The sequence below is a fragment of the Hippoglossus stenolepis genome, chromosome 12 (genome assembly GCF_022539355.2).
Source record: "Hippoglossus stenolepis isolate QCI-W04-F060 chromosome 12, HSTE1.2, whole genome shotgun sequence".
Lineage (NCBI taxonomy): Eukaryota > Metazoa > Chordata > Actinopteri > Pleuronectiformes > Pleuronectidae > Hippoglossus > Hippoglossus stenolepis.
The window spans coordinates 24,885,086-24,907,585 of NC_061494.1; the positions used below are offsets into that span (position 1 = coordinate 24,885,086).

The 22,500-nt window shown below is 44.5% G+C and overlaps 2 protein-coding genes across 7 annotated transcripts in view; both read right to left on the reverse strand.

The window, feature by feature from the left end:
- Window positions 1–2,983: 2,983 nt before the first annotated feature.
- On the reverse strand, window positions 2,984–10,750 carry LOC118119276 (zinc finger protein 135). 4 transcript variants are annotated; one of them, XM_035173106.2, is made up of 3 exons: window positions 10,416–10,750; window positions 6,475–7,062; window positions 2,984–5,171 (listed from the first exon to the last, which is right to left on the reverse strand). In XM_035173106.2, exons 2-3 carry the CDS (start codon window positions 7,050–7,052, stop codon window positions 4,304–4,306), a joined length of 1,446 nt encoding a protein of 481 aa, XP_035028997.1. In that variant the 5' UTR covers window positions 7,053–7,062; window positions 10,416–10,750; the 3' UTR covers window positions 2,984–4,303. The 4 variants fall into 4 exon arrangements, with proteins under 4 accessions (XP_035028997.1, XP_035028995.1, XP_035028996.1 ...); XM_035173104.2 differs by having other exon boundaries at window positions 6,475–7,098; window positions 10,416–10,749; XM_035173105.2 differs by lacking the exon at window positions 10,416–10,750 and adding an exon at window positions 7,515–7,661.
- Window positions 10,751–12,622: 1,872 nt separating this feature from the next.
- ncoa4 (nuclear receptor coactivator 4) overlaps window positions 12,623–22,500 on the reverse strand; it is a 10,474-nt gene continuing 596 nt past the window's right edge. Inside the window, exons 2-12 of one of the 3 annotated variants that reach the window (XM_035173100.2) lie at window positions 21,275–21,398; window positions 18,279–18,419; window positions 18,051–18,130; window positions 17,822–17,930; window positions 17,587–17,667; window positions 17,100–17,159; window positions 16,790–16,912; window positions 15,533–16,243; window positions 14,756–14,980; window positions 14,569–14,658; window positions 12,623–12,854 (exon numbers count right to left, since the gene is read on the reverse strand). In XM_035173100.2, coding sequence (XP_035028991.1) covers window positions 12,846–12,854; window positions 14,569–14,658; window positions 14,756–14,980; window positions 15,533–16,243; window positions 16,790–16,912; window positions 17,100–17,159; window positions 17,587–17,667; window positions 17,822–17,930; window positions 18,051–18,130; window positions 18,279–18,419; window positions 21,275–21,398 — 1,753 coding nt within the window. In that variant the 3' untranslated portion in view covers window positions 12,623–12,845. Of the gene's footprint in view, window positions 13,246–14,568; window positions 14,659–14,755; window positions 14,981–15,532; window positions 16,244–16,789; window positions 16,913–17,099; window positions 17,160–17,586; window positions 17,668–17,821; window positions 17,931–18,050; window positions 18,131–18,278; window positions 18,420–21,274; window positions 21,399–22,500 lie in introns of all 3 variants that reach the window. The other 2 variants (XM_035173101.2, XM_035173102.2) reach the window with 2 other exon arrangements.

Genomic DNA, 22,500 nt, shown 5'->3' on the forward strand with positions numbered 1-22,500 from the left:
TCTATCCATCTATCTATCCATCCATCCATCCATCCATCAATCTTTCTATCTATCTATCTATCTATCTATCTATCCATCTATCCATCATCCATCTATCTATCTATCTATCTATCTATCCATCCATCTATCTATCTATCTATCTATCCATCCATCCATCTATCCATCCATCTATCTATCTATCCATCAATCATCTATCTATCTATCTATCTATCAATCTTTCTATCTATCTATCTATCTATCTATCTATCTATCTATCCATCTATCCATCCATCCATCTATCTATCTATCTATCTATCTATCTATCCATCCATCTATCCATCCATCTATCTATCTATCCATCAATCTATCTATCTATCTATCTATCTATCTATCTATCTATCTATCTATCTATCTATCCATCCATCTATCCATCCATCCATCCATCCATCTATCTATCTATCTATCTATCTATCCATCTATCCATCCATCCATCAATCTATCTATCTATCTATCTATCTATCTATCCATCTATCCATCCATCCATCCATCTATCCATCCATCTATCTATCTATCTATCTATCCATCTATCCATCCATCCATCTATCTATCCATCAATCTATCTATCTATCTATCTATCTATCTATCCATCTATCCATCCATCCATCCATCTATCCATCCATCTATCTATCTATCTATCTATCTATCCATCAATCTATCTATCTATCTATCTATCCCTATCTATCCATCTATCCATCCATCAATATCTATCTATCATCTATCATCATCCATCTATCTATCTATCTATCTATCTATCTATCTATCCATCTCATCCATCCATCCATCTATCTATCTATCTATCTATCCATCTATCCATCCATCATCTATCTATCCATCAATCTATCTATCTATCTATCTATCTATCCATCTATCCATCCATCCATCCATCTATCCATCCATCCATCCATCTATCCATCCATCTATCCATCCATCTATCTATCTATCCCTCATCTATCTATCATCATCTATCCATCTATCCATCATCAATCTATCATCTCTATCTATCTATCTATCCATCTATCTATCTATCCATCAATCTATCTATCTATCTATCTATCTATCTATCCATCTATCCATCCATCTATCTATCTATCTATCTATCCATCTATCTACTATCCATCAATCTATCTATCTATCTATCTATCTATCTATCTATCTATCTATCTATCTATCTATCCATCCATCCATCCATCTATCCATCCATCCATCCATCCATCCATCCATCTATCCATCCATCTATCCATCCATCTATCTATCTATCCATCAATCTATCTATCTATCTATCTATCATCATCATCTATCCATCCATCCATCTATCCATCCATCTATCTATCTATCTATCCATCCATCCATCTATCTATCCATCAATCTATCTATCTATCTATCTATCTATCTATCTATCCATCCATCCATCCATCTATCCATCCATCTATCCATCTATCTATCCATCAATCCATCTATCTATCCATCAATCTATCTATCCATCTATCTATCTATCTATCCATCAATCTATCCATCAATCTATCTATCTATCTATCTATCAGATGGACATAAAACAGGAAGTTTCACAAGTTTAACTGTACATTGTCCAATCTGCTCAAGACTTAACATGTTGATGACCTGGCATGACCATATTAACACGTTGAACATGATCATAGCCCCTCCTACTAGCAACAGGATGTGACATGTAACTCCTTCATTCACTGTGCAAACACACAACACAAAACCAAGCTGTGTCAACCAACCTCCAACAACTGCACAAACTACAACTCCACTATTCAACCCGACGCTGCTTTAATGTTTTGATCTGTGTTGTTTGGTTGTTCAGTCGAAGTTCTGTTTCCTGTTTTATTTTGAAATGTCTCCCTCATGTAAATAAATCCCTGTGCTTCACTTTGTCTCATCGTCTTGTTCTGTCTCAGTTGTGTGTGTGCCATTTTTCCCTGTATAGTTTATATATATATATTAGGGCTGTATATAATTACTGTGGCTGCCAGAGATGAACTATTCTGGTTTTCAACATGATGTACTTTTAACAAAGTTATCAACTAGTGTGGGAGTGAAGCTTTGATAACCTTCCTGTATTGTACTGACACGTGGCTGTGAGATAAATTTCTTTATAACGACTATAATAGAATTTCGGTCTAGAATCAGTAAAGTCAATAATTGTAAATTCAAATGTAATTAAAAAATGGTCGGAGAAGAAAGTTCTGGTGAAATATGAATACGTTTTCAATGTCTCTGCCAGAACAAGATCAAGAGAGGGATTGTAACAGTGAGTTTATTCACATGTTTATTCTGTTAATGAGTTAAATGCTGAACTGAGGCTGTCGTTGGCAACATCTACATCAATGTTGAATTTACAGACTATAATGATTTGATCTGTCCTGAGAACGACCCCCGACAGAAAGGGTTGACACAATTGAAACTGAATCATTCTTTTTTTCAAAGTGTTTGCTGCCCTCTTGTGTTCACTTTGAGTCACTGCTGGTTGTGATCAAACTAAACTCATTAGGACGGGTGTGGACTTTTTACATTACATTACATGTCATTTGGCAGACGCTTTTATCCAAAGCAACTTAAATTTAGTGCATTCAACATCTATGAAGGGTCATTTAGGGATTCAGTATCTTGCCCAAGGACACTTTGCAGATGGGAAAGACTGAGGATCGAACCGCCAACCTTCTGGTTGGAGGACGACAGCTCTACCCCTCAGCCACAGCCCCCCAGTTCTGGACTTTATCCAGAACTGGAAGACTTATCGTCATGACAACATGTTACAATGTTTTAAAAGAATAAATAATTTATATTCATATAAAGAGACAATCCTGAATGTGATCTGGTCTCAGTCCGTCACCGTGTGTCCAACAGCAGAGTCACACATGTAGACCTGAGAACTGGCTCTGGATCAGGCTCTGGATCAGGTTCACAGTAAAGACACAGGACACTTATTTTAAATGTTTATTACAAAACACAAGAGAAAACATGTCGACAGGTTTTATTCTATTCAAACACAACACGACGACCACGACCTGCAGGTGAACAAACAAAACCACATGGAGCTAAATGTGAAACAGACGAACGAGGACAGTGTCCAAAAACAAGGGGGGGTGGGGGGGTTATACGGTAGGTTTGTAACGTGACCCCGACGACCTGTGGCTCACACACTCAAACATGTTATCATCAAATGACGTCCAATCAACTGCCGTCTGACGGCGAGGAAACACCGCGAGAGGTCGGTCCAAGACGTTGACCAGTACCGTGTGACATCATCATACGACCTTCACTTTTGTCTTTTTCAGTCTTTTTCAGTCGAAAGTTCTCACATTTCACCTGTTTCATCACAGAAGTCGCCAATGTCTCCACCCCCCCGCCCGATTTCAATGTCTGTTCAGTGAAATAATAGTCTTATTTCTGATCTACAGGCTTTTATTTTTGTAAACGGACGTCTGATGATGATGACGATTAACGATGAATGTCGCTGTGGTATCGAGGGTGCGTTCTGTTTTTTTTTTTTAACATTTAAATACCATTTATATTTATATATTAACATTGTTCCAAATTCATAAATACGTAGTGCAGTTTCCTGTTCAACCGCCGCCATCGCTCTGACGCTGCAGGTCAAACAAACCCTGCTGAAAAACTACAGATATGGCCGACAAGCTGCAGGTAATAGTCTTCATGCAAATGTTAATGTGGAGCAAGGCGGAGCGATCTACTCGTCTCCGGTTTCACAATTTAAAACTGATTTAACAGATAACCAATGAGAACGTCAGCCAATCAGAATCACTCAGGGAGGAAGTGGACCTTGATGTCACAGAGGGAAAAACACGGAGATGAGTCGCTGCTCCGACTCGTACGAAGGTTTATCAACGACAAACATCAGCTGATTCTGAGAAAAACAAAGTGGGATTCTGAATAAATAAATAAAATGTAAACGAGTTTCAGGATCTAAAACTTCGTAGTAAATAAACTTCCATACGATCAGTTTCCCAGAATGCTGTGCGAGCTGACAGAAGTCCCGGGCCTGATGGGAAACATGGCTGGGGGGGCTGAGGGGGGCACTTTAAATCTAACCATCAGATTTGACCATATAAGGACGTCCTGCTGTTATCTACAGAGATGAACCAACCAGGTCCCAAAGTCTGGACGTCCAGGTGCCCAGAACTGGTCAAGGACTTATTGAGAAGTGGTCTCAAACCAGTTCAGAACCAACGCAGTTTCAGAACCAACTAAGCGCAGGTCCTGAACCCAGAGCTGGTCAGCGTCACTCTGTGTCGGACTCCAATGGGGCGGTCTCGTCTAAAATGGGTCTCTTCCGGTGCTTGGTTGCGGTGGTGGCGTGGGCCCGCTGCTCCTCCTCCACGTGAGCCTTCTTGTGGCGGGAGAAGCTGGACGAGTGCATGAAGGTCTTGTTGCAGGCTGCGCAGGTGTAGGTCTTGTTCTTGGCAGCAGGGAGTCCGGACTTCGTGTGAACCTGCTTCTGGTGCTGCTGCAGCTTCCCCCGCCCGCCATCCCCCGCCCTGTGGGTCTGCTGGTGCCGTGCCAGGCTGGAGGCGTGGCTAAAGCGCTTCCCACACAGGCTGCAGCCGTGATGACTGGCTCCTCCCCCCTCCTCCTCTTCGGAGGTCGTAGAACCCCGTTTTCCGGCACGGCCCGCCCGGCGCCGGTTCTTCTTACAAAGGGTGTAGAAGTTGGGCTTGTCCCGGGAGCAGAGCTTGAGGCGAATCTTGAGGTCGGACGAGGTCTCGCCCAGGTTTTCTTTACCCGGCGTGTAGTTGTCCAGCAGCTCCTTGACGTGGGTCACCTGGTGTTTGGACAGCTGTGTGGACGTCCTGAAGCTCATGTCACACTGCGGACAGGCGTAGAACTTGTCGCCACCCTGACTCTGAACGATGGCGGCTGCTACGTGCTGCTGCTGCCTCTTGGTCTTCTTGTTCTTCCTGCCTGCCTTCAGCGAATGGCGCAGGGAGGTCACGGTGGGGCTGAGGGTGGCATCCTTAGGGATTCCTTTTCCTTTCTTGTGGATGAGGCGGTGGCGTGACAGGCTTGAGCTGTGGTTGAACTCCTTCCCACAGATGTTGCAGGGGTGAATCCGCCGCTTCCCGTGCAGCCGCAGGTGACTCCCCAGCATCCTGACAGGTAAACAAATATCCCGCCATTAGAACCGAAGCCGTTGCCCAAAATCAACCAATCATTTTGTCTGAAGCATCAAATCATCAAAGTGACTGAAGCAATCGAATATCAGAACAATTTCTGATCAAATCAGACACTTGATATTTTACTGAGATCTCTCTCTCTCTCTCTCTCTCTCTCTCTCTCTCTCTCTCTCTCTCTCTCTCTCTCTCTCTCTCTCTCTCTCTCTCTCTCTCTCTCTAAAACGATTGAGATAATTATCATGAAATAACTTTTCCTTATAGAAATATAAAACATGGTCGATATAACGTCGAACTGTAACGAGCCGGAGCCGATCAGCTGCCCCTGTGGAGGTGTTGCCTGTCGCCATGGCAACGCACCGTGGTCTCAGTTAAAGGACGTCCCACAGCGTTACCATGGCGTCTTCCAAACACCCAGCGGAGTCGGAGGATGTGAGATGTGCAGGCGAAATAATCCACAAGCCGTGATAGAGAGAGAAAGTGGAGGAAGTTTAGTCCCTCGTTCAACTCGATTCTCCACAAGTGACATACGATAACTGACTTTACGAGCTACGGATTCAAACATGAACATTTGTTCCACCGGATAGTTTTATTAACTCTTATTAACTCTTAACACCAAGTGGAAACTGTTTTGTCGTTTGGAAAGTTGAAGGTTTCTTGGTTTTTGTGTAAATACATTTCTGAGTAATTAAGATGTGATGTTTGGTTTGTCCAATAATTTATTTAAGGTTGTATTTGTGTGACTATCAAAATAACTCAGGTAAAGTTCTGTCTGGAACCTCAGTGTGAGATAGTTGCACATTTAAGCGTCAGAAAGCAGTAGCAGCTCGTGATGTTTGAGCTTCTGCAGCTGAACATCAGAACGTCAGGAGCCAGAGACAAGAGAACATGAGACAGAAAAGAAAACTGGAGGTACGGACGAAAATCAAAGAACAAAGCCGAACCAGAGTGAGTTCAAAGTCCGACAAGAAGCTGAGTTCCTGTAAACTTCCCACAAAGAGGAAATAACACAAATATTTTTACCATCTGAAGCAGAAAGAACACATTTATATTCATATATTATATTTATATATATAATATATGTATATATCCTGACCCAAGATCAGACCCAGGACCAGACCCTGGACCTGGTTCAGACCCTGGATCAGACCTAGGATCAGACCCAGGACCAGACCCAGGACAACACCCTGGACCTGATTCAGACCCTGGATCAGACCTAGGATCAGACCCAGGACAACACCCTGGACCTGGTTCCCAATAGGTAAATAGTGTTAGTACAGACCTGCTGCCTTTGAAGCTCATCCCACAGTGGGGGCAGGTGTAGCGTGCGTCCTGATGAGTCGGCTCCAGCGTCCGTTCGGTGGGTGGTGGTGCACCGGCGTTCTTCCCGGTGTGCGTCTGCTGGTGGCGGTACAGGCTGGAGGCGTGGCTATAGCACTTCCTGCAGTAGCTGCAGCGGTACTGCCGCTCGTCCGACTCAAAGTCGGCCTGGTCCGAGTCAACCTCGCCGTCCAGTTGGCTGCTCCCCGCCTCCACCAGCACCTCCTGCTCCTCCTCGGTGTCTTCCTCCTCATCGTCAGAGTCCGTCTTTATCTCCACACTCTGCTCCGTCACCTCACAGGGGTACACCTCCTCGTACGGAGCAAAGAAGGCCTCGTCCGTCTCGATCTTCAGCTGGTCAGCCGTCAGGTCCGATGCGTCTTCAGAGTCCTTCTTCACGCAGGAAATGGTGAACTTGGAGCCGACCTCGGCCCACTTCACCACGTACTCGATGGGCTGCGTGTCCAGCTCCACCGTGATGAAGTCTGCGCCCAGGGCGTCTGACTCCGACACCGCCAGCTCCGCCTCCGAGTCCTCCATCTGAAGAGAGCTGCAGGAGAGGAAGAGAGGAGGAGGAGCCACAGGCCTGAGGAGGAGGAGCGTTTATCATAATTATTGATTATAAACAATATCAGATTCCATTCATATACTTTATTATAATTATTGTATTATTTATACAGTAAAAATATTTTCTACAGATGTTGATAAATACAAAGTGTCTGCTTCTCTGCGACAAACCTAACGTCATTTTTAACGTTAGAGTGACGTCAGGAGCTCAACAAGGCGACAGAGCTGTTCATTAAAACTCGCGCAGGACGTCACGTTAACGTGAAATCTGCCTGTTAGTTCACAAGCGTTTGATCTTTAACCGTTTTCACATCGATCACACGTTTCCGGGCTCGAACACATTTTCTTCTTCTCGGGTGAACAGAGAAGCGCAGCGCGCGCAGCACACACAGCTCCGGGCCTGGCGGGAAAAGGTTCCGGGATTCGGTTACTCACCGGTGCTTAACGGCGGGAAAACGGAGAGAACGGGAGGATTGTACCGGCGGAGACGGTCACAATAAACAGGAAGCACGGACACAAAGCATTGTGGGAAGGATTAAATGGTTGCGAAGAACGGAAGTATGGTGGATTGACTTTCACAATAAAGCGTGGTAAAATAAAATGAAATGAAAAACATTGAATAAATAAAATAAAGTTTAAAATAAAATTTAAAAAAATAAAGATTTCATTAAAAAAATACCACTAATGAATTATTTTAAATAAAATATAATAATAGACTAGAGATGATGAAGATGACGAGGATGAAGATGAAGAGGGTGATGATGATGATGGTGATGGTGATGAAGATGATGATGAAGAGGATGGTGATTGTTAAGAGGATGAAGATGATGGTGAAGAGAATGATGATGGTGATGAAGATGATGCTGAAGAGGATGAAGATGAAGAGGATGATGATGATGAAGAGGATGATGATGAACAGGATGCTGATGGGTATGAAAATTATGATGAAGATGGTGATGGTGAGGAGGATAAAGATAAAGAGGATGATGATGATGAAGAGGAAATGAAGAGGATGATGAAGATGAAGAGGGTGAGGATGATAAAGAGGATGATGATGGTGATGAAGATGATGATGGTGAGGAGGATGAAGATAAAGAGGATGATGATGAAGAGGATGATGATAATGATGATGAAGCTGCGCTAGACGACATTGCCCTTGCTTCCAGTAAAACGTCAGGAATCTGGGAGTCATCTTTGATCCTGATTTGTCCTTTGATTCCTATTTAAAACACATTTCTAGGACCGCCCTCTTCCACTGGTTTAACATCTCAAACATCAGACATGTCCTTTCTCAAAAAGACGCAGAAGAACGAGTCCAGGCCTTTGTTCCATCCAGGCTTAGTTATTATAATTCCTTATTATCAGGCTCCAGCAGGAAGTCGTTAAAGACTCTGCAGTTTGTCCTAAATGCTGCAGCACGTGTCCTGAAGAGAACCAGGACCAGAGACCACATGTCTCCTGTGTTAGCTTCACTACACTGGCTTCCTGTTACATTTAGAATTTAAAACCCTCCTCCTCACCTACATTAATAATATGGCAGCATCAAACCTCAAAGAGCTCATCGTACCTTATCACCACTAGAGCCCTGAGCTCCCAGAATTCAGGCTGCCGTCCCTAAAGTCTCTAAAGCAGAGGAGGAGCCAGAGCTTCAGCATCAAGCTCCTCTCCTGTGGAATCATCTCAGCTTCAGTTGTGGAGGCAGACACCATCTGTACGTTGAAGATTCAAACCTTCCTTTACGATAAAGCTTATAGTTAGAGCCGGTCCAGGTTTGTCTTAGACCTGATCTTAGTTCTGCTGCTATAGGTCTAGAAGGTCGGGGTCACATGACACACGGAGCTTCTCTTTCCAGCTTCTCCTTCCTCTTCTCCATCCTCATCACATCAAAGATATTAATATCTCATCAATACATGTTACTGACTTGACTTCTTCCCCGGAGTCCCTTTGCCTTATCGTCCACAGATCCACATCGTGGATTATGATCTGTGGATCGCGAGGGTGGATCCTGTATCATGTTGGCATCTGATAGTGGATCCTGATGTGGCAGTGGACAATGACTGTGGACGATGGTGGATCATGATCATGGTGGATCCTGATCGTGGACTATGATCACATCAAGTCTGCTTGATATATAATATTTCTCCTCTGATACTCGACCATTACTGACAATAATCCATCAGTTCATTGACCTTCAGCTACAAAGTGTTTATTCTTATCAAAGCTGTAAATACTCTGATCTCTCTGATGTTCTCTGTTCCACGTGACATCTATTCACTTGTGTCCGTCCTGGGAGACGGATCCTCACATGTGTCTCTGAGGTTTCTACCTTCTTTACCTGTTAAAGGTTTTAGTAGTTTGACTCTTGTTGAGGGTTAAGGACAGAGGACGTCTCACCTTGTTAAAGACCATGAGACAAACTGGGATTTGTGAATATGAGACTATACAAATAAAATTTGATTGATTGATTGATTGATAAAGCTTATAGTTAGAACCGGTCCAGGTTTGTCTTGGACCTGTTCTAAGTTCTGCTGCTGTAGGTCTAGAAAGTCTGGGACACGTGACACATGGAGCTTCTCTTTCCTCTTCTCCATCCTAATCACATTAATGTCTCATCAACACATGTTACTGACGTGACTTCTTCACCAGAGTCCTGGTGCTTCATCCTTTGTAGATCCAGGATCAAAGCTGCAGCCACATCATGGATCCTGATGGTGGATCACAGACTGTGATCATAGACCAGAGATTCTGATGCTGTCAGTTGATCGAGGACTATGATCACAACAAGACTTCTTGAGACACAACATGTCTCCTCACATCTTCTACCATCACTGACGGGAAGTCCTCAGTTCCTCTGCTCCTTCATCTCCATCAGACATTCTGTAGAAACACTTTAAACATGAAGTTACAAACTGGTTCTTCTCATGTAGTGAATCCTGTTGTTGTGTTGATGTGTTCAGGTCCATCAGCATCTGTTGGACTTGTGTCCTGGGAGAGGATCCTCACATGGGACTGAGCTTTATTCACTGATCACTAAGTTTCTATTTGACTCTAGTTGAGTTAAGAACAGAGGAAGTTGATCCTTGTTAACATCTATGAGACAAATATCATGTGATTGGTTGATGAAGATGGTGATGATGAAGATGATGGTGATAAAGGGGATGATGATGAAGAGGATGATAATGTGATGATGAAGATGATTATGATGAAGATGAGGCCCACCGGTTTTTCTATTAAAATTAGCATTTTCTTCATTTGCCCACACGCGCACACACACACACGCACACACACCCGCGCGAACACACGCACACGCCGTTTTCTACTAACGATTGATTCTACCTCGGTTCGTCCTGATCCTGGCTCTGGTCCGGATCTGAGTCCGGGTCCTGGCTCTGGTCCTAGTCCGGATCTGAGTCCGGGTCCTGGCTCTGGTCCTAGTCCGGATCTTAGTCCGGGTCCTGGCTCTGATCCTGGTCCGGATCTTAGTCCGGGTCCTGGCTCGGTTCTGCAGCACCTCTGAGCCGGGGAGAAGCGGCTGCTAACGTCCGCTGCAGCGGCAGGGAGCGGCAGCAGAGCGGCAGCAGAGCGGCAGATCTCCGTTCAGAGTCAACAAGACGTCGCGGCAGAGAGGCGACCAGCGCCAAACAGCGCGGGTCCTCTCTGCTCTGTGATTGGCTGAGCTCATGCGCAGCCCGCACGGTGCGTGCAATGTGATTGGACGGCCGTAAACTACAGATGGACGTCGCGAGATGTCGTAAAAGGCCAGACGGCTTTTTTTTTTAAATGCTTTATTGACAAACAGCATTAACAACGAACAAAGCAAACATAACAATTAAAACATAAAAAAGTAGAAATTAACCAGTAACTTTTATCGAGGTGTTTTCACTGCTTTTTGTTTTTAGTGTTGAATTGATATATTTTTTGGTTTCAATTACAAATATTAAAAACATTTAGAATTGTGGATATGTGATTTTTATTGTAATAAGATCAAATGAATAACGTAATATTGATCCATCACTGACTGACTAAAACAAGTGATGGATCAATGTCAGTGTAGTTTTTATATCTCTGTAGAAAAAGTTTGAAGGGATAAAAACGATGAAGCCATTTGAAAGTGTTTTTAAAGACCGACCAGACTGCAACGTTAGTTATATTGCATCTTCTCATCACAACTGGAATCTCTAGTGTTCTCCAGATGTGTTCATCAATCAGACTCACCAATAATCACCAATCACTACCCATAATCATCATCAATAATCATGTGGTGTATTTGTAGTATTGTGTGTGTTAAGTTATAGTCACTATTTTTTAAATAGTGAATAAAATTAAATGTAAAAATACTATAAGTACCAGGCGAAGGATTGTGTAAAGGACAGTTATTGTCCACAGGAAGTCAAAGTGTCTCAGGGACATCAGAGCAGGGAGAGGCTCCCAGGTCTCATTGATGAGCAGCAGCAGTTTTATGGCTTCACAGAGGTTTTGGTCCTGATGACGTGCAGCCTCCTGCCAAAGGGGAGGGGCACTAAGAGTCCATGCCCAGGGTGGGAGGGGTCAGCCACAATTTTTCCTGCATGCCTCAGAGTCCTGGAGACACGCTGCCTCCTATCAGACTGAAAGTCTGTGATCCACCTGCAGATGGAGACACGCTCAGCTGGGAGAGCTCGTCTTGGAGCAGATCTGGGATTATGGTGTTGAATGCAGAGCTGAAGTCCACAAACAGGATCCTGGTGTAGGTTCCTGGGGAGTCCAGGTGCTGGAGGATGATGTGGAGCCATGTTTACAGCATCTACAGACCTGTTGGCTCTGTGGGTGAACTGTAGAGGGTCTAGCAGGGGGTTGGTGTCCCTGAGGTGGGACAGGACAAGATGTTCAAAAGACTTCATTACGACAAAAGTCAGGGCGACTGGTCTGTGGTCATTAAGTCCTGTGGCCTTGTTTTTTTGGGGATGATGGTGGAGGATTTGAAGCAGGCTGGCACCTGACATGTCACCAGTGAGGTGTTAAAAATGTCTGTGAACACTGGAGACAGCTGATCGGCACAGAGCTTCAGGGCGGACGGGGACGCTGCTCAGACGGTTCATTGTCCTGAAGAGCCTGTTAACGTACCTCTCCAGGATGGAAAGTGGGGACACTGTGGTAGAGCGGGAAGGGGCACTGATATATATTTACATATATGTAGCTTTGGTGATATTCATTTCGGATATTTATATTTAGCTGTGATAATGATATTGTAAACTACTAGTTCTGCCGCAAAGAATTGTGGGAGAGCATTTTCTCTTTTCCTTTCATAAAGGATGGTTTGATCTTTCCTATGTGACCTCTGACCTCAGACCTGACTGCTGCAGGTAGACAGATTGTCACAGGTCACCTGACATAAGGTGTCATCAGGCTCCATTTGAACTCTGACAAGTTTAATAATTTATAATTTAATAGTTAATATTTGATTGATGGTCACGGTTAGATCATGTGACTACATTAAGTCCAGTGAATTTTATTTTCTTGTTGTCATGTTAGCTTAGCATGAACAGTGATATCACACAGAGCAGTGATGTCATCATCTTTTATTTCTGTAGCGAATCATAGCAATAAAAAGCACCAATCAGGGTCATGCGAGCTGTCAGCTGACAGATGTCCTCCACACAAGGTATTCTGGGAAATGCAGCTGTTTCTCCTTAATTCTGTAGATCTGTCAGGTGGCTCACGACACAGGATGAGCTCCACCAATCAGTCGCTGCGCCTGGAGTGATGAAACTCAAAGACCAGGTGTCGTCATGGAAACTAAAATCAGACAAGATGTGCATCACAGGATAAAACAATAAAAACATAGAACAGCTGTTTAAACCAGAATAATTCAAATAAACCCCGCCCCTCCTGCTGCCAGGATCATCTGTTTCCTGTATGAACTTGATCAATAACTGATCAATACACTGATCGTTTAATGGCTCAAAGCAGGAAATTCATTGAACAGTTAAAAAACAAACTATCTTAGTCTCTGTTTCTCAGTTTCTAAACACATCACAGGTTCCGTCAGATGAAGACTGATCCTGATTGGAGGAGGGTGGTGGCTAAGCGTGGTGATGTCACAGGACGAAGGCGGCGATGGTTAGTCTGTTATGATCGTGTGCGTTGATCAGCAATAAAGCAAGAAGAAGAAACGTCAATGTCACATCTGGAGAGAAAGAGACACAAGTAATGAGAAAAACATGTTCACACCTGTTCACACATGGTGTCCTGCCTCTGGTGAGTCTCGTTCTGTGTGTGCACTTGTTTGTGTGTGTGTGCTTGTGTGAGTCACTAAAACAAACTTAGGTAACAGCCTTATTTCCACCAACACTGGACAAAAAAAACTTGATTGGAGAAGAGAAATCCTTGTTTACTTTCGGTTTCTGACCAGAAGCAGCGGCTGACACACACACACACACACACACACACACACACACACACACACACACACACACACACACACACACACACACACACACACACACACACACACACACACACACCTTCCACAATAAGGCAATTAAATAAAATAGCTAACATATATTATTATGAAATAGCCAAACGTTACACTATAAAAACTAACTGAATATAGTTAATCATTGGCACACAGGCGATTTCTTATTAAAGAATTGTTCAAAGGTTCATGCAGCCTGTATTATTTAGCTTGACTGATGTTAACACCTCCCAGCCACTAGGTGCCAGTAATGCGCCATAGGCTCGATGCCAATCGCCATTAAATAAGAAGAAGAAGAAGAAGCCTCCCAGTTCCCCACATGAATCTCAGTGAGGTGCAGCCGCTCAGGTTTACTGGTGATGTCATGCCCGCTAGCTAAAACTTTCCGCCCTCGTGGGCAGAAGACTGTGGCTTTGTGTTTCATAAGGACCGTGCTGTGTGCACGTTATGTTTTCAAAGTGTTGTGTGCAGAACGTCCAGCGCCACTTTGAAACATGGCACGAAAGAAGTTTCAAAGATCAGGGAGACAAGGGAGAATCCATCACGTGCAGTGTCCAGGTATGAGAAGCCAACTCTCTTTGCCAAAAACCATGCGACTGAAGCAAGCTTTCTGAATATGAGTGTGGTTGGTTAATGAAAGACTTATTATTGCATCATAATGAGATAAACATGTTTCTTTAAAGTGTTGTTCTATATATAGCCAATATGGATGGAATAAAATGACATGTCTGTTGGAAATATTAATGTGGTTCAATAATAAAACTTAACATAAAAAATGTTGATATGGCACACTAATTCACAAGAAGATTTCACATTGGCACTTATTGTCAAAAAGGTGGCCGACCCCTGAACTATAGTATCAATAATCGTGAAAACCATGAAACCGTAATACTTCCTCTGACAATAATCGTGGCAACAAAATTTCATATCGTGACATCCCTAGTCCACAGCGGATCACACACGTTCCCATTCATTCACACCTGATCAGAAACGGTGTGAACAGGTGTGTCTGATCCTCTGGACACTGTGACTCACCTGGACAGGTGACTCCTGCAGCCATTTGTCTTTGTCTCCGCCCACGTTCATGCAGGAGAACAGGTCACAGACAGGTGACAGCAGACGCTCCTGTGAACAGTCACAGCGGTTTAATGTGTCTCTGATCTGCACCCCTACACTGCCCTGTGATCTCTGTTGCCATGATAAATAGCGTGCGTGCAGTTACCTGAGCCTGACTCTTCTTCAACAGCCACTTGTCATCATGACGACCTCCTGACCACGGCAGGGATCGGGAGGGGGAGGGGGAGGCTGGCTTGAAGACGGAGCTGTCCTCCTCCCTTGTGGCCTTCTCCTCATCAGGAACCAGCCAATCAGAGAGCGGGGCGGTGAGGGGCAGTAGGCGGGAGCAGGGGGAGGAGGGGTGCAGCCAGGCATCTAGGATGGCGTGCACCTGAGGAGGCGACACACTGGAGGTCACATTACCAGGTCACCAGGTCCAATATATATAACTAACAGGTGCAGCTGTCATTGATCACATCATCACTGCTCTTAGTTCTGCTACTTTAGGTCTAGAATGTTCTCTTTCCTCCTCTTCATCACATTAATGTCTCATCAAAAGATATTACTGACTTCACTTCTTGACCAGAGGACGGTGCTTTATCACTGCAGATTCAGGATTGTGATCGAATGTTGAATTGTGATCATAATGATGGATACTTTAAACATTGACACACATTTCCATTATGTCAAAAACTGTTCTTATCAACACGCGGCATCTATTGCAATTCTGTCAGTACGATGTTAGTGATGGTGGATAATAATGGTGCATCGGGATGGTGGAGGTCAGTAACAGTTCATGTGTTTTGTAATCGCGATCCACGGTGTGGCTGTAACATCCTGGATCTTTAACAATAAAGAACTTCAAGGAAATAACTGGTCACATGACTGAAGCTGTTTTTAAAAATAAAATAAAACGTTAAAGGATGAAACAAGTTGTTGTTACCTTCTGTTCTCTGTTGTAAAGGGCCGGCGGGGTGTTCTTCACAGCAGACGGGGGGTTCTTTGTGGTGGGCGGGGCGTCCTTGGCCACCGGGACACCGTTCTTGTCTCGTCCGTCCTGCTGCAGCAGCCACATGGTCAGAGCTTCTCTTCCACAGTTCTCCTCACAGACGCAGTCAGAGTAGGCAGAGCAGACCTCGTTGGCCCTGCAGGTCTGCTGCACCGGCACCGCCTGCTGCAGCCACGCCTCTAGGACTGCTGCCGGTGGGGTGACAGGGGTGTGTGTGGAGGCGGGGCTTGAGGGGGGCGGGGTCTTCAGGCACTTTAGCTGACCCAGGTTCTCGATCTCCACTGCCCTGGTGGTCTGACAGCAGGAGGAGCAGTCGGCAGCCGGGCGGCTCGACCCTGCCAGCCAATCGGAAGAGGACCAGCCGTCATTAAAAGGCTTCAACACCTGCCGCCACTGCTCGGCGTTTGACATGGTCTCCATCGCATCAGTGGGTGGGGTGATAAGCCAGTCGCTCAGCTCCTCCTCATCGGGGTTGATGGTGAATTCTGATTCGTCAATTTTTTCTATGGAGAAGGAGGAGCTGCAGCTGCTGATTGCCCGCCCTCTGCTGACAGGCGCCTGGTCCTGCAGAAGCCACGCCTCCAGGTCTCTGAGCTGACCCCAGGCCTCTAGGAAGTCCACAGAGGACAGGGTGGGACAGGAAGTCTGCACAGACACACAGGAATTCAGTCCAACATGTCGTCGACGACAACAAATGACATAACAAACCAGAACCCGATTAATCACATCGATTAACACACGCAACAGACATAGGTCACATCACAGGAAGTGACGCAGCGTTCACCGCAGGAACTCACGATGACGTTCACCATGGTAAGTGATGACTGTGTTGACGGTGCTGACCGCAGGAAGTGACGACTTAATCAAAAGGCTGACAAGCTTCTACTGGTAATAAATAAACTTTGTTTGCTTCTCGTTTCAGCTTCATAACATTACATTTCATTTAGCTGACGCTTTTATCCAAAGTGACTCACAATCAGTGCATCAACCATGAGGAACAAACCCAGAACAACAAGAATAGAGAAAGTACAATTTCTTCAAAAAAGCAAAACTACAAAGTGCTACTAAATTGTTAGTTTTAAAAATGTTATTCAAGGTATAGTCGGAAGAGGTGTGTTTTTAGTTTGTGGCGGAAGATGTGTAAACTTTCTGATGTCCGGATGTCCGAACATCAGACCTTTTCGCTCTCACCTTGTTCTCCTTGAGTGACATCAGCCAATCCTGAGGGTTCTTGCTGGACAGGGAACCAATAGGAGAGTTACTGGTTGGACGACTTCCCAGCAGCCAGTCTCCCAGAGCTCCGACCTCAGATGTCTGACGAGACAGATATCAGAAGGATCTGGATCAGGAGATCCGAGCTTGACCAGAGTTACAGGAAATGCTTCAGGATGAAGGAACTCATCAAACTACCTCACTGTAACTCACGTTATCGAACTCAATTCAATATAATTGTAATTGTATAGCACCAAATCATAATATACATTATCTTAAAGTTCCTTACAGGGAAGGTTGAGACCCTAAAAATGATACCAGCAGCTCCCACAATGAGCAGCTCTAACATCTGTGGGAGAAAAAAAACATTAACGGGAAGAAACCTCCCACAGATCAACAGCTAATGTTAGCTGACATTAGCTTACGACAGCTGTAGGAGCCAAAATCATTGTTTGCATGAACTAATGTGGCTGGAAGGAAATACAGCCAGAGGAGGGTTAGGGTCTCTGACCTCATCCTCAAGACCTGCTGCTTTAGTTTATATAGAGTCCTTAGTTTATCTTTAGAATCTTTATTTCGGTTTAAAATTTACCTTCTGAATGATGTGATACATTTTTGTTAGTATAAGTGTCTAGTCAGACATACATTTTGCTCAGTGGTTATATAGGACAATGAGAAACCGATACAATAGCTAACGGCAGTGAACATAAACTAGCGTTAGCTTTCTACCCAAACATTTGACTTTCTTCCTTCTTCTAGCTGATGGGAAGGGTTACCTGCTTCTTTGCTGTGATTGGGTAATTCTGCACCTGAACTCTCTGGGGGGCGGGGCTCTGGGAGGACACACCCTCCACAAGCTGCAAACAGGAAGTACAGAAAACACCTGATCAGCATCACACTGTTGAGAGTGTGTGTGTTTGTCTGTGTTACCTGTGTTTGTTACCTGTGTGTGTGTATTAGCTGTGTGTGTGTTTTACCTGTGTGTGTGTATTAGCTGTGTGTGTGTTTTACCTGTGCAGTGATGCTGCCAAACGAGGTGATGGCATTCCTCAGAGAGCGAGTGTCGGCATGGAAACTCACGTCAGGTGTTTCCTCTGGAGTCAGACTGAGAGACGACAACCTGCTCACGCGCACACACGCACACACACACGGGAAAAACAAACACACCCAGCAGTTAAAACGCACACACCTTCATTATAAACATCATAACTTCAGTGTGTGTGTCTGAGTGTGTGTTTACTTCTCAATGCAACTGGTCAGCTGGTTGCTCAGGTCGTTGTTCTGCAGCTGATGAGTGATGATATCAAACTGACCTCTGAGCTGAAACAGACACACACAAGTCAGTGTCCACCTCACACTCATCATTATTGTTGTCATCACTGTTGTGTTGTTATTATTGTTGCAGTCATGTTGTTCTTATCCTTTTTATTGTGTAGTTCTTATCATTGTTGTGTTGTTGTTCTGTTACCTGGTGCAGTTGGTGCAACTGTTGTTGGAGGGTTTCCGTCTTGACTTGTTCGAGCAGCTCGATCTGATCGAGCAGCCAAACCTCTCTGCAGCGCAGCGCCTCCTGCTGACGACTCACACAGCTCTGCAGCTCGGCACGCACCTGAGACACAGGTAGAGACACAGGTAGAGACACAGGTGAGACACAGGTGAGACACAGGTAGAGACACAGGTGAGACACAGGTAGAGACACAGGTAGAGACACAGGTAGAGACACAGGTGAGACACAGGTAGAGACACAGGTAGAGACACAGGTGAGACACAGGTAGAGACACAGGTGAGACACAGGTAGAGACACAGGTAGAGACACAGGTAGAGACACAGGTGAGACACAGGTAGAGACACAGGTAGAGACACAGGTTAGACACAGGTGAGACACAGGTGAGACACAGGTGAGACACAGGTAGAGACACAGGTAGAGACACAGGTTAGACACAGGGTGAGACACAGGTGAGACACAGGTAGAGACACAGGTGAGACACAGGTTAGACACAGGTGAGACACAGGTAGAGACACAGGTAGAGACACAGGTAGAGACACAGGCGAGACAGGTAGAGACACAGGTGAGACACAGGTGAGACACAGGTAGAGACCCAGGCGAGACAGGTAGAGACACAGGTAAAGACCCAGGCGAGACAGGTAGAGACACAGGTAGAGACACAGGTGAGACATAGGTAGAGACCCAGGCGAGACAGGTAGAGACACAGGTGAGACAGGTAGAGACACAGGTGAGACACAGGGAGAGACACAGGTTAGACACAGGTAGAGACACAGGTAGAGACACAGGTTAGACACAGGTAGAGACACAGGCGAGACAGGTAGAGACACAGGTAGAGACAGGTAGAGACACAGGTAAAGACCCAGGCGAGACAAGTAGAGACACAGGTAGAGACACAGGTAGATACACAGGTGAGACACAGGTAGAGACACAGGTGAGACACAGGTAGAGACACAGGTTAGACACAGGTAGAGACACAGGCGAGACAGGTAGAGACACAGGTAGAGACACAGGCGAGACAGGTAGAGACACAGGTAGAGACAGGTAGAGACACAGGTAAAGACCCAGGCGAGACAAGTAGAGACACAGGTAGAGACACAGGTAGACACACAGGTAGAGACACAGGTAGACACACAGGTGAGACACAGGTAGAGACACAGGTAGAGACACAGGTGGAGACACAGGTAGAGACACAGGTGAGACGGGCAGACATCACATCTTACATCCAGAGTCTAAAGTCCAGAAGATCAAATAGTCCACGAGTCGGATTCTCTCTCCCTCACTCTTTATACTGACTGTACCGCACACTGCTATCTCTCTCTCTACAGTCACTGAGTCAGTCTGGACCAGGATCAGAGGATCAGATCTGTGGTTACCGTGGTAACTTCAGGTTTAACTGAGCTGCTTAATCACCATGGTAACAGAAGAACACCTCTAACCTGAGAGGATCAACAGCTCAACTACTGACCAATCTGAGGAGAGTAAACCAGAGTAGGGGATCTACAGGATCCAGAGAGGTACAAAAGAGTTTAGAGTCAAGCTACTAAGTGTCAACAGATACTGTACTGTTCTACACAACGATCAACAGTGATCAATCTCTGGATTCTGTCTTATGTTTTGTCCGTGATGGAAACTGAAGATCTGAGGCTTTGACCATGAAACATTTCAAAGTCAAAATCATGGTCAACTTTATTGTCAATTCTGCAATATGTACAGGACATAGACGGGATTGAAATGCTGCTTCTCTCTGATCCCCGGTGTAAACATATGTAGACATACATAGGTAGACAGAACATATAAGTACGCAAAAATCTGAACATATAAGTACACAACATTATAAGTACTCAAAACATAGTACATAGTACACAGTACGACATAGTATGCAGTCATAAGGCACACGGTGGATAGGATGAGAGTAGTGCAACCCGGGATAGTGCAAAAATAGATTGAGAATGCAAAAATACTTCATGGGAAGTAATGTAATGTACATCCATAGGATGTAGTAGGGGTGTAACGGTACATGTATCTGAATCAAAAATTTCAGGTACGGGTCTTTCGTGCACCGAACGAAAGCAGCGAGTACACATGTGGAACTTACTTGTGTGTGTCTCAAATTCCGAGAGACAACTTTAACGAAGGACCGGATGTGCTGTCGGCTCGTGGTCATAGCACAGACAAACAGGAGTGTGAAGACCCTCCCTCATTATTAAAGTCTGTGTGGGAACACTTCCGTTTCACAGTCATTATATGGCGACGGACAAAGACAAGTGGATCGTACAAAAGCCAACATTGGACATGTAGTTGGAAGCACATCGAGCATGCCGACTCGTTAAAGACGTCGTCACCAGAGTGATGTCCCACTAACATTGGAAATAACACTAAGCTTTATGGGGCAAGGACAAAAGGAGTTACGTGTAAACCCAGCTCCCCGTGGCATTAAAGCCGCCGCTTGCAAATAATTCAGACCAAAGCAATAACGAGCGACATGTGTGTTTTTATAGCAGCGGAAATGCGACCATTCTCTGTTGTTGAGAACGCAGCCTCTGTCCCTAGAGTAAGAGTTTTCTCCACAGCTGAGACATTGTCAGTACCAGCATGTGGTGGTAGTTAATTATTCTGAAGATTTTTAAAAAATATACATTTATTTAATAATGATAATCATACAATACAATAATGGTGCAGTTTAAGTACAGTTCATTTTTTACATGCTGCACCTTAATGGATATTTATTTTACTATTTTATTTTTTATTTATGAGTGTTTATTTTGTAATTTTACTTTGTAAAAATTACTTAGATAAGAAAGACAAAAAAATCTGTTTAATGTTTTCTGTTCCTTGTTTCTTCTTTACTGAAAACGTACCTTTACACCCCTAGTTAAAGATAGCAGTACTGTGATATAAGCATTTACAGTAAAAAAGGGAAAACTACTATAAAATGTGACAATGATGTAGGTACTGACCTCTCGAACATTTTCTCTCAGCTGCTGCTCTGCCTTCAACACGCTGTTGATGGCGTCCTCCAGCTGACCCTGGGCCTGCCAGCACTGCTTCAGTCCACCTGCTGCCGCCTCCGCTGACGACATCCTGCACAGGACACAGGAAACAAATGCACACTGTCGAAATTAAAGAGGTCCAACTGAATGTGGAGTGACAGATTAGACGTTTTCCTGATCAATATTAATTTATCGATAGGTCAACAATCACTGATGATGTCAACTTCCTGTTACGGGTCAAAACAACAAAGAGGTGACATCATGGACCTCCAGCTGAAGTCATGTCAGTTTCCATGACAATAACTCAATAAGTCTGATATTTGATGAGTCAATCCAGAAAAGCGATCAGCAGATTAAAAAATACTGAAAATAATCATCAGTCTGAATATGAAGGCTGATCTCAGGTCAGTGTGCTGGTTATTGTTGTGTTGTCAGTGTGTTTGTGTGTGATTGGTCAGAGACTCGTGGTCACTAAACCAGTTAAACCACTGAACTATTTTCGAACACAACTGGTCCAAAGACGCATCACACACACACACTCATTTCAGTCCTGCTGATGTCATTGGTGACTGTGTTGTCATGGAAACCGCACAGATATGGGGGGCGTTGTGTGAGGGTGTGGTGGTCTGTGAGTCGCTGATAAGAAGCAGCGTCACTTTCTCAAGAAAAACAAACACTTGACCTCCAGACTGAGTTGACAGTGTTTTCCAACAGGATTCATTGACTTTGAGCTGTGTCAAAATATGTTTTGCTTCATTATGAAACCGTGAGGGGATAAATTACAACACGGAGCTACCGTCCACAAAACACTTCTGGACTTTCAGGAGCAAACAGTGTTGCAGCCAAATCCAATCAAACTGAAGTAACTGCCCTGACGTTCAAATTCAACAGCGTCACTTACACCAACTTTGGCTGTAGTGTGATCAACGTGACGTCACTGAACGCAGGCAGCAGGACCTGCTTGTCGTAAACTCACCAGAATCCTCTGTTCTCTCTCGACGTCATTAAAAATACAAAGGTTCAAAAGAACACAAGCAAGTTGAGTTTACTTCTTCCGAAGATACAATGAAAATCATATTCTTCACTGAAGTTAGTGATTCACTGACAAACGTTAAGTTAAAGTCAATAAACTGATAAGTGTGTTATTTATTAACCAGAGAGCACGTGACACACACTTGTCTCAGGTCTGATAA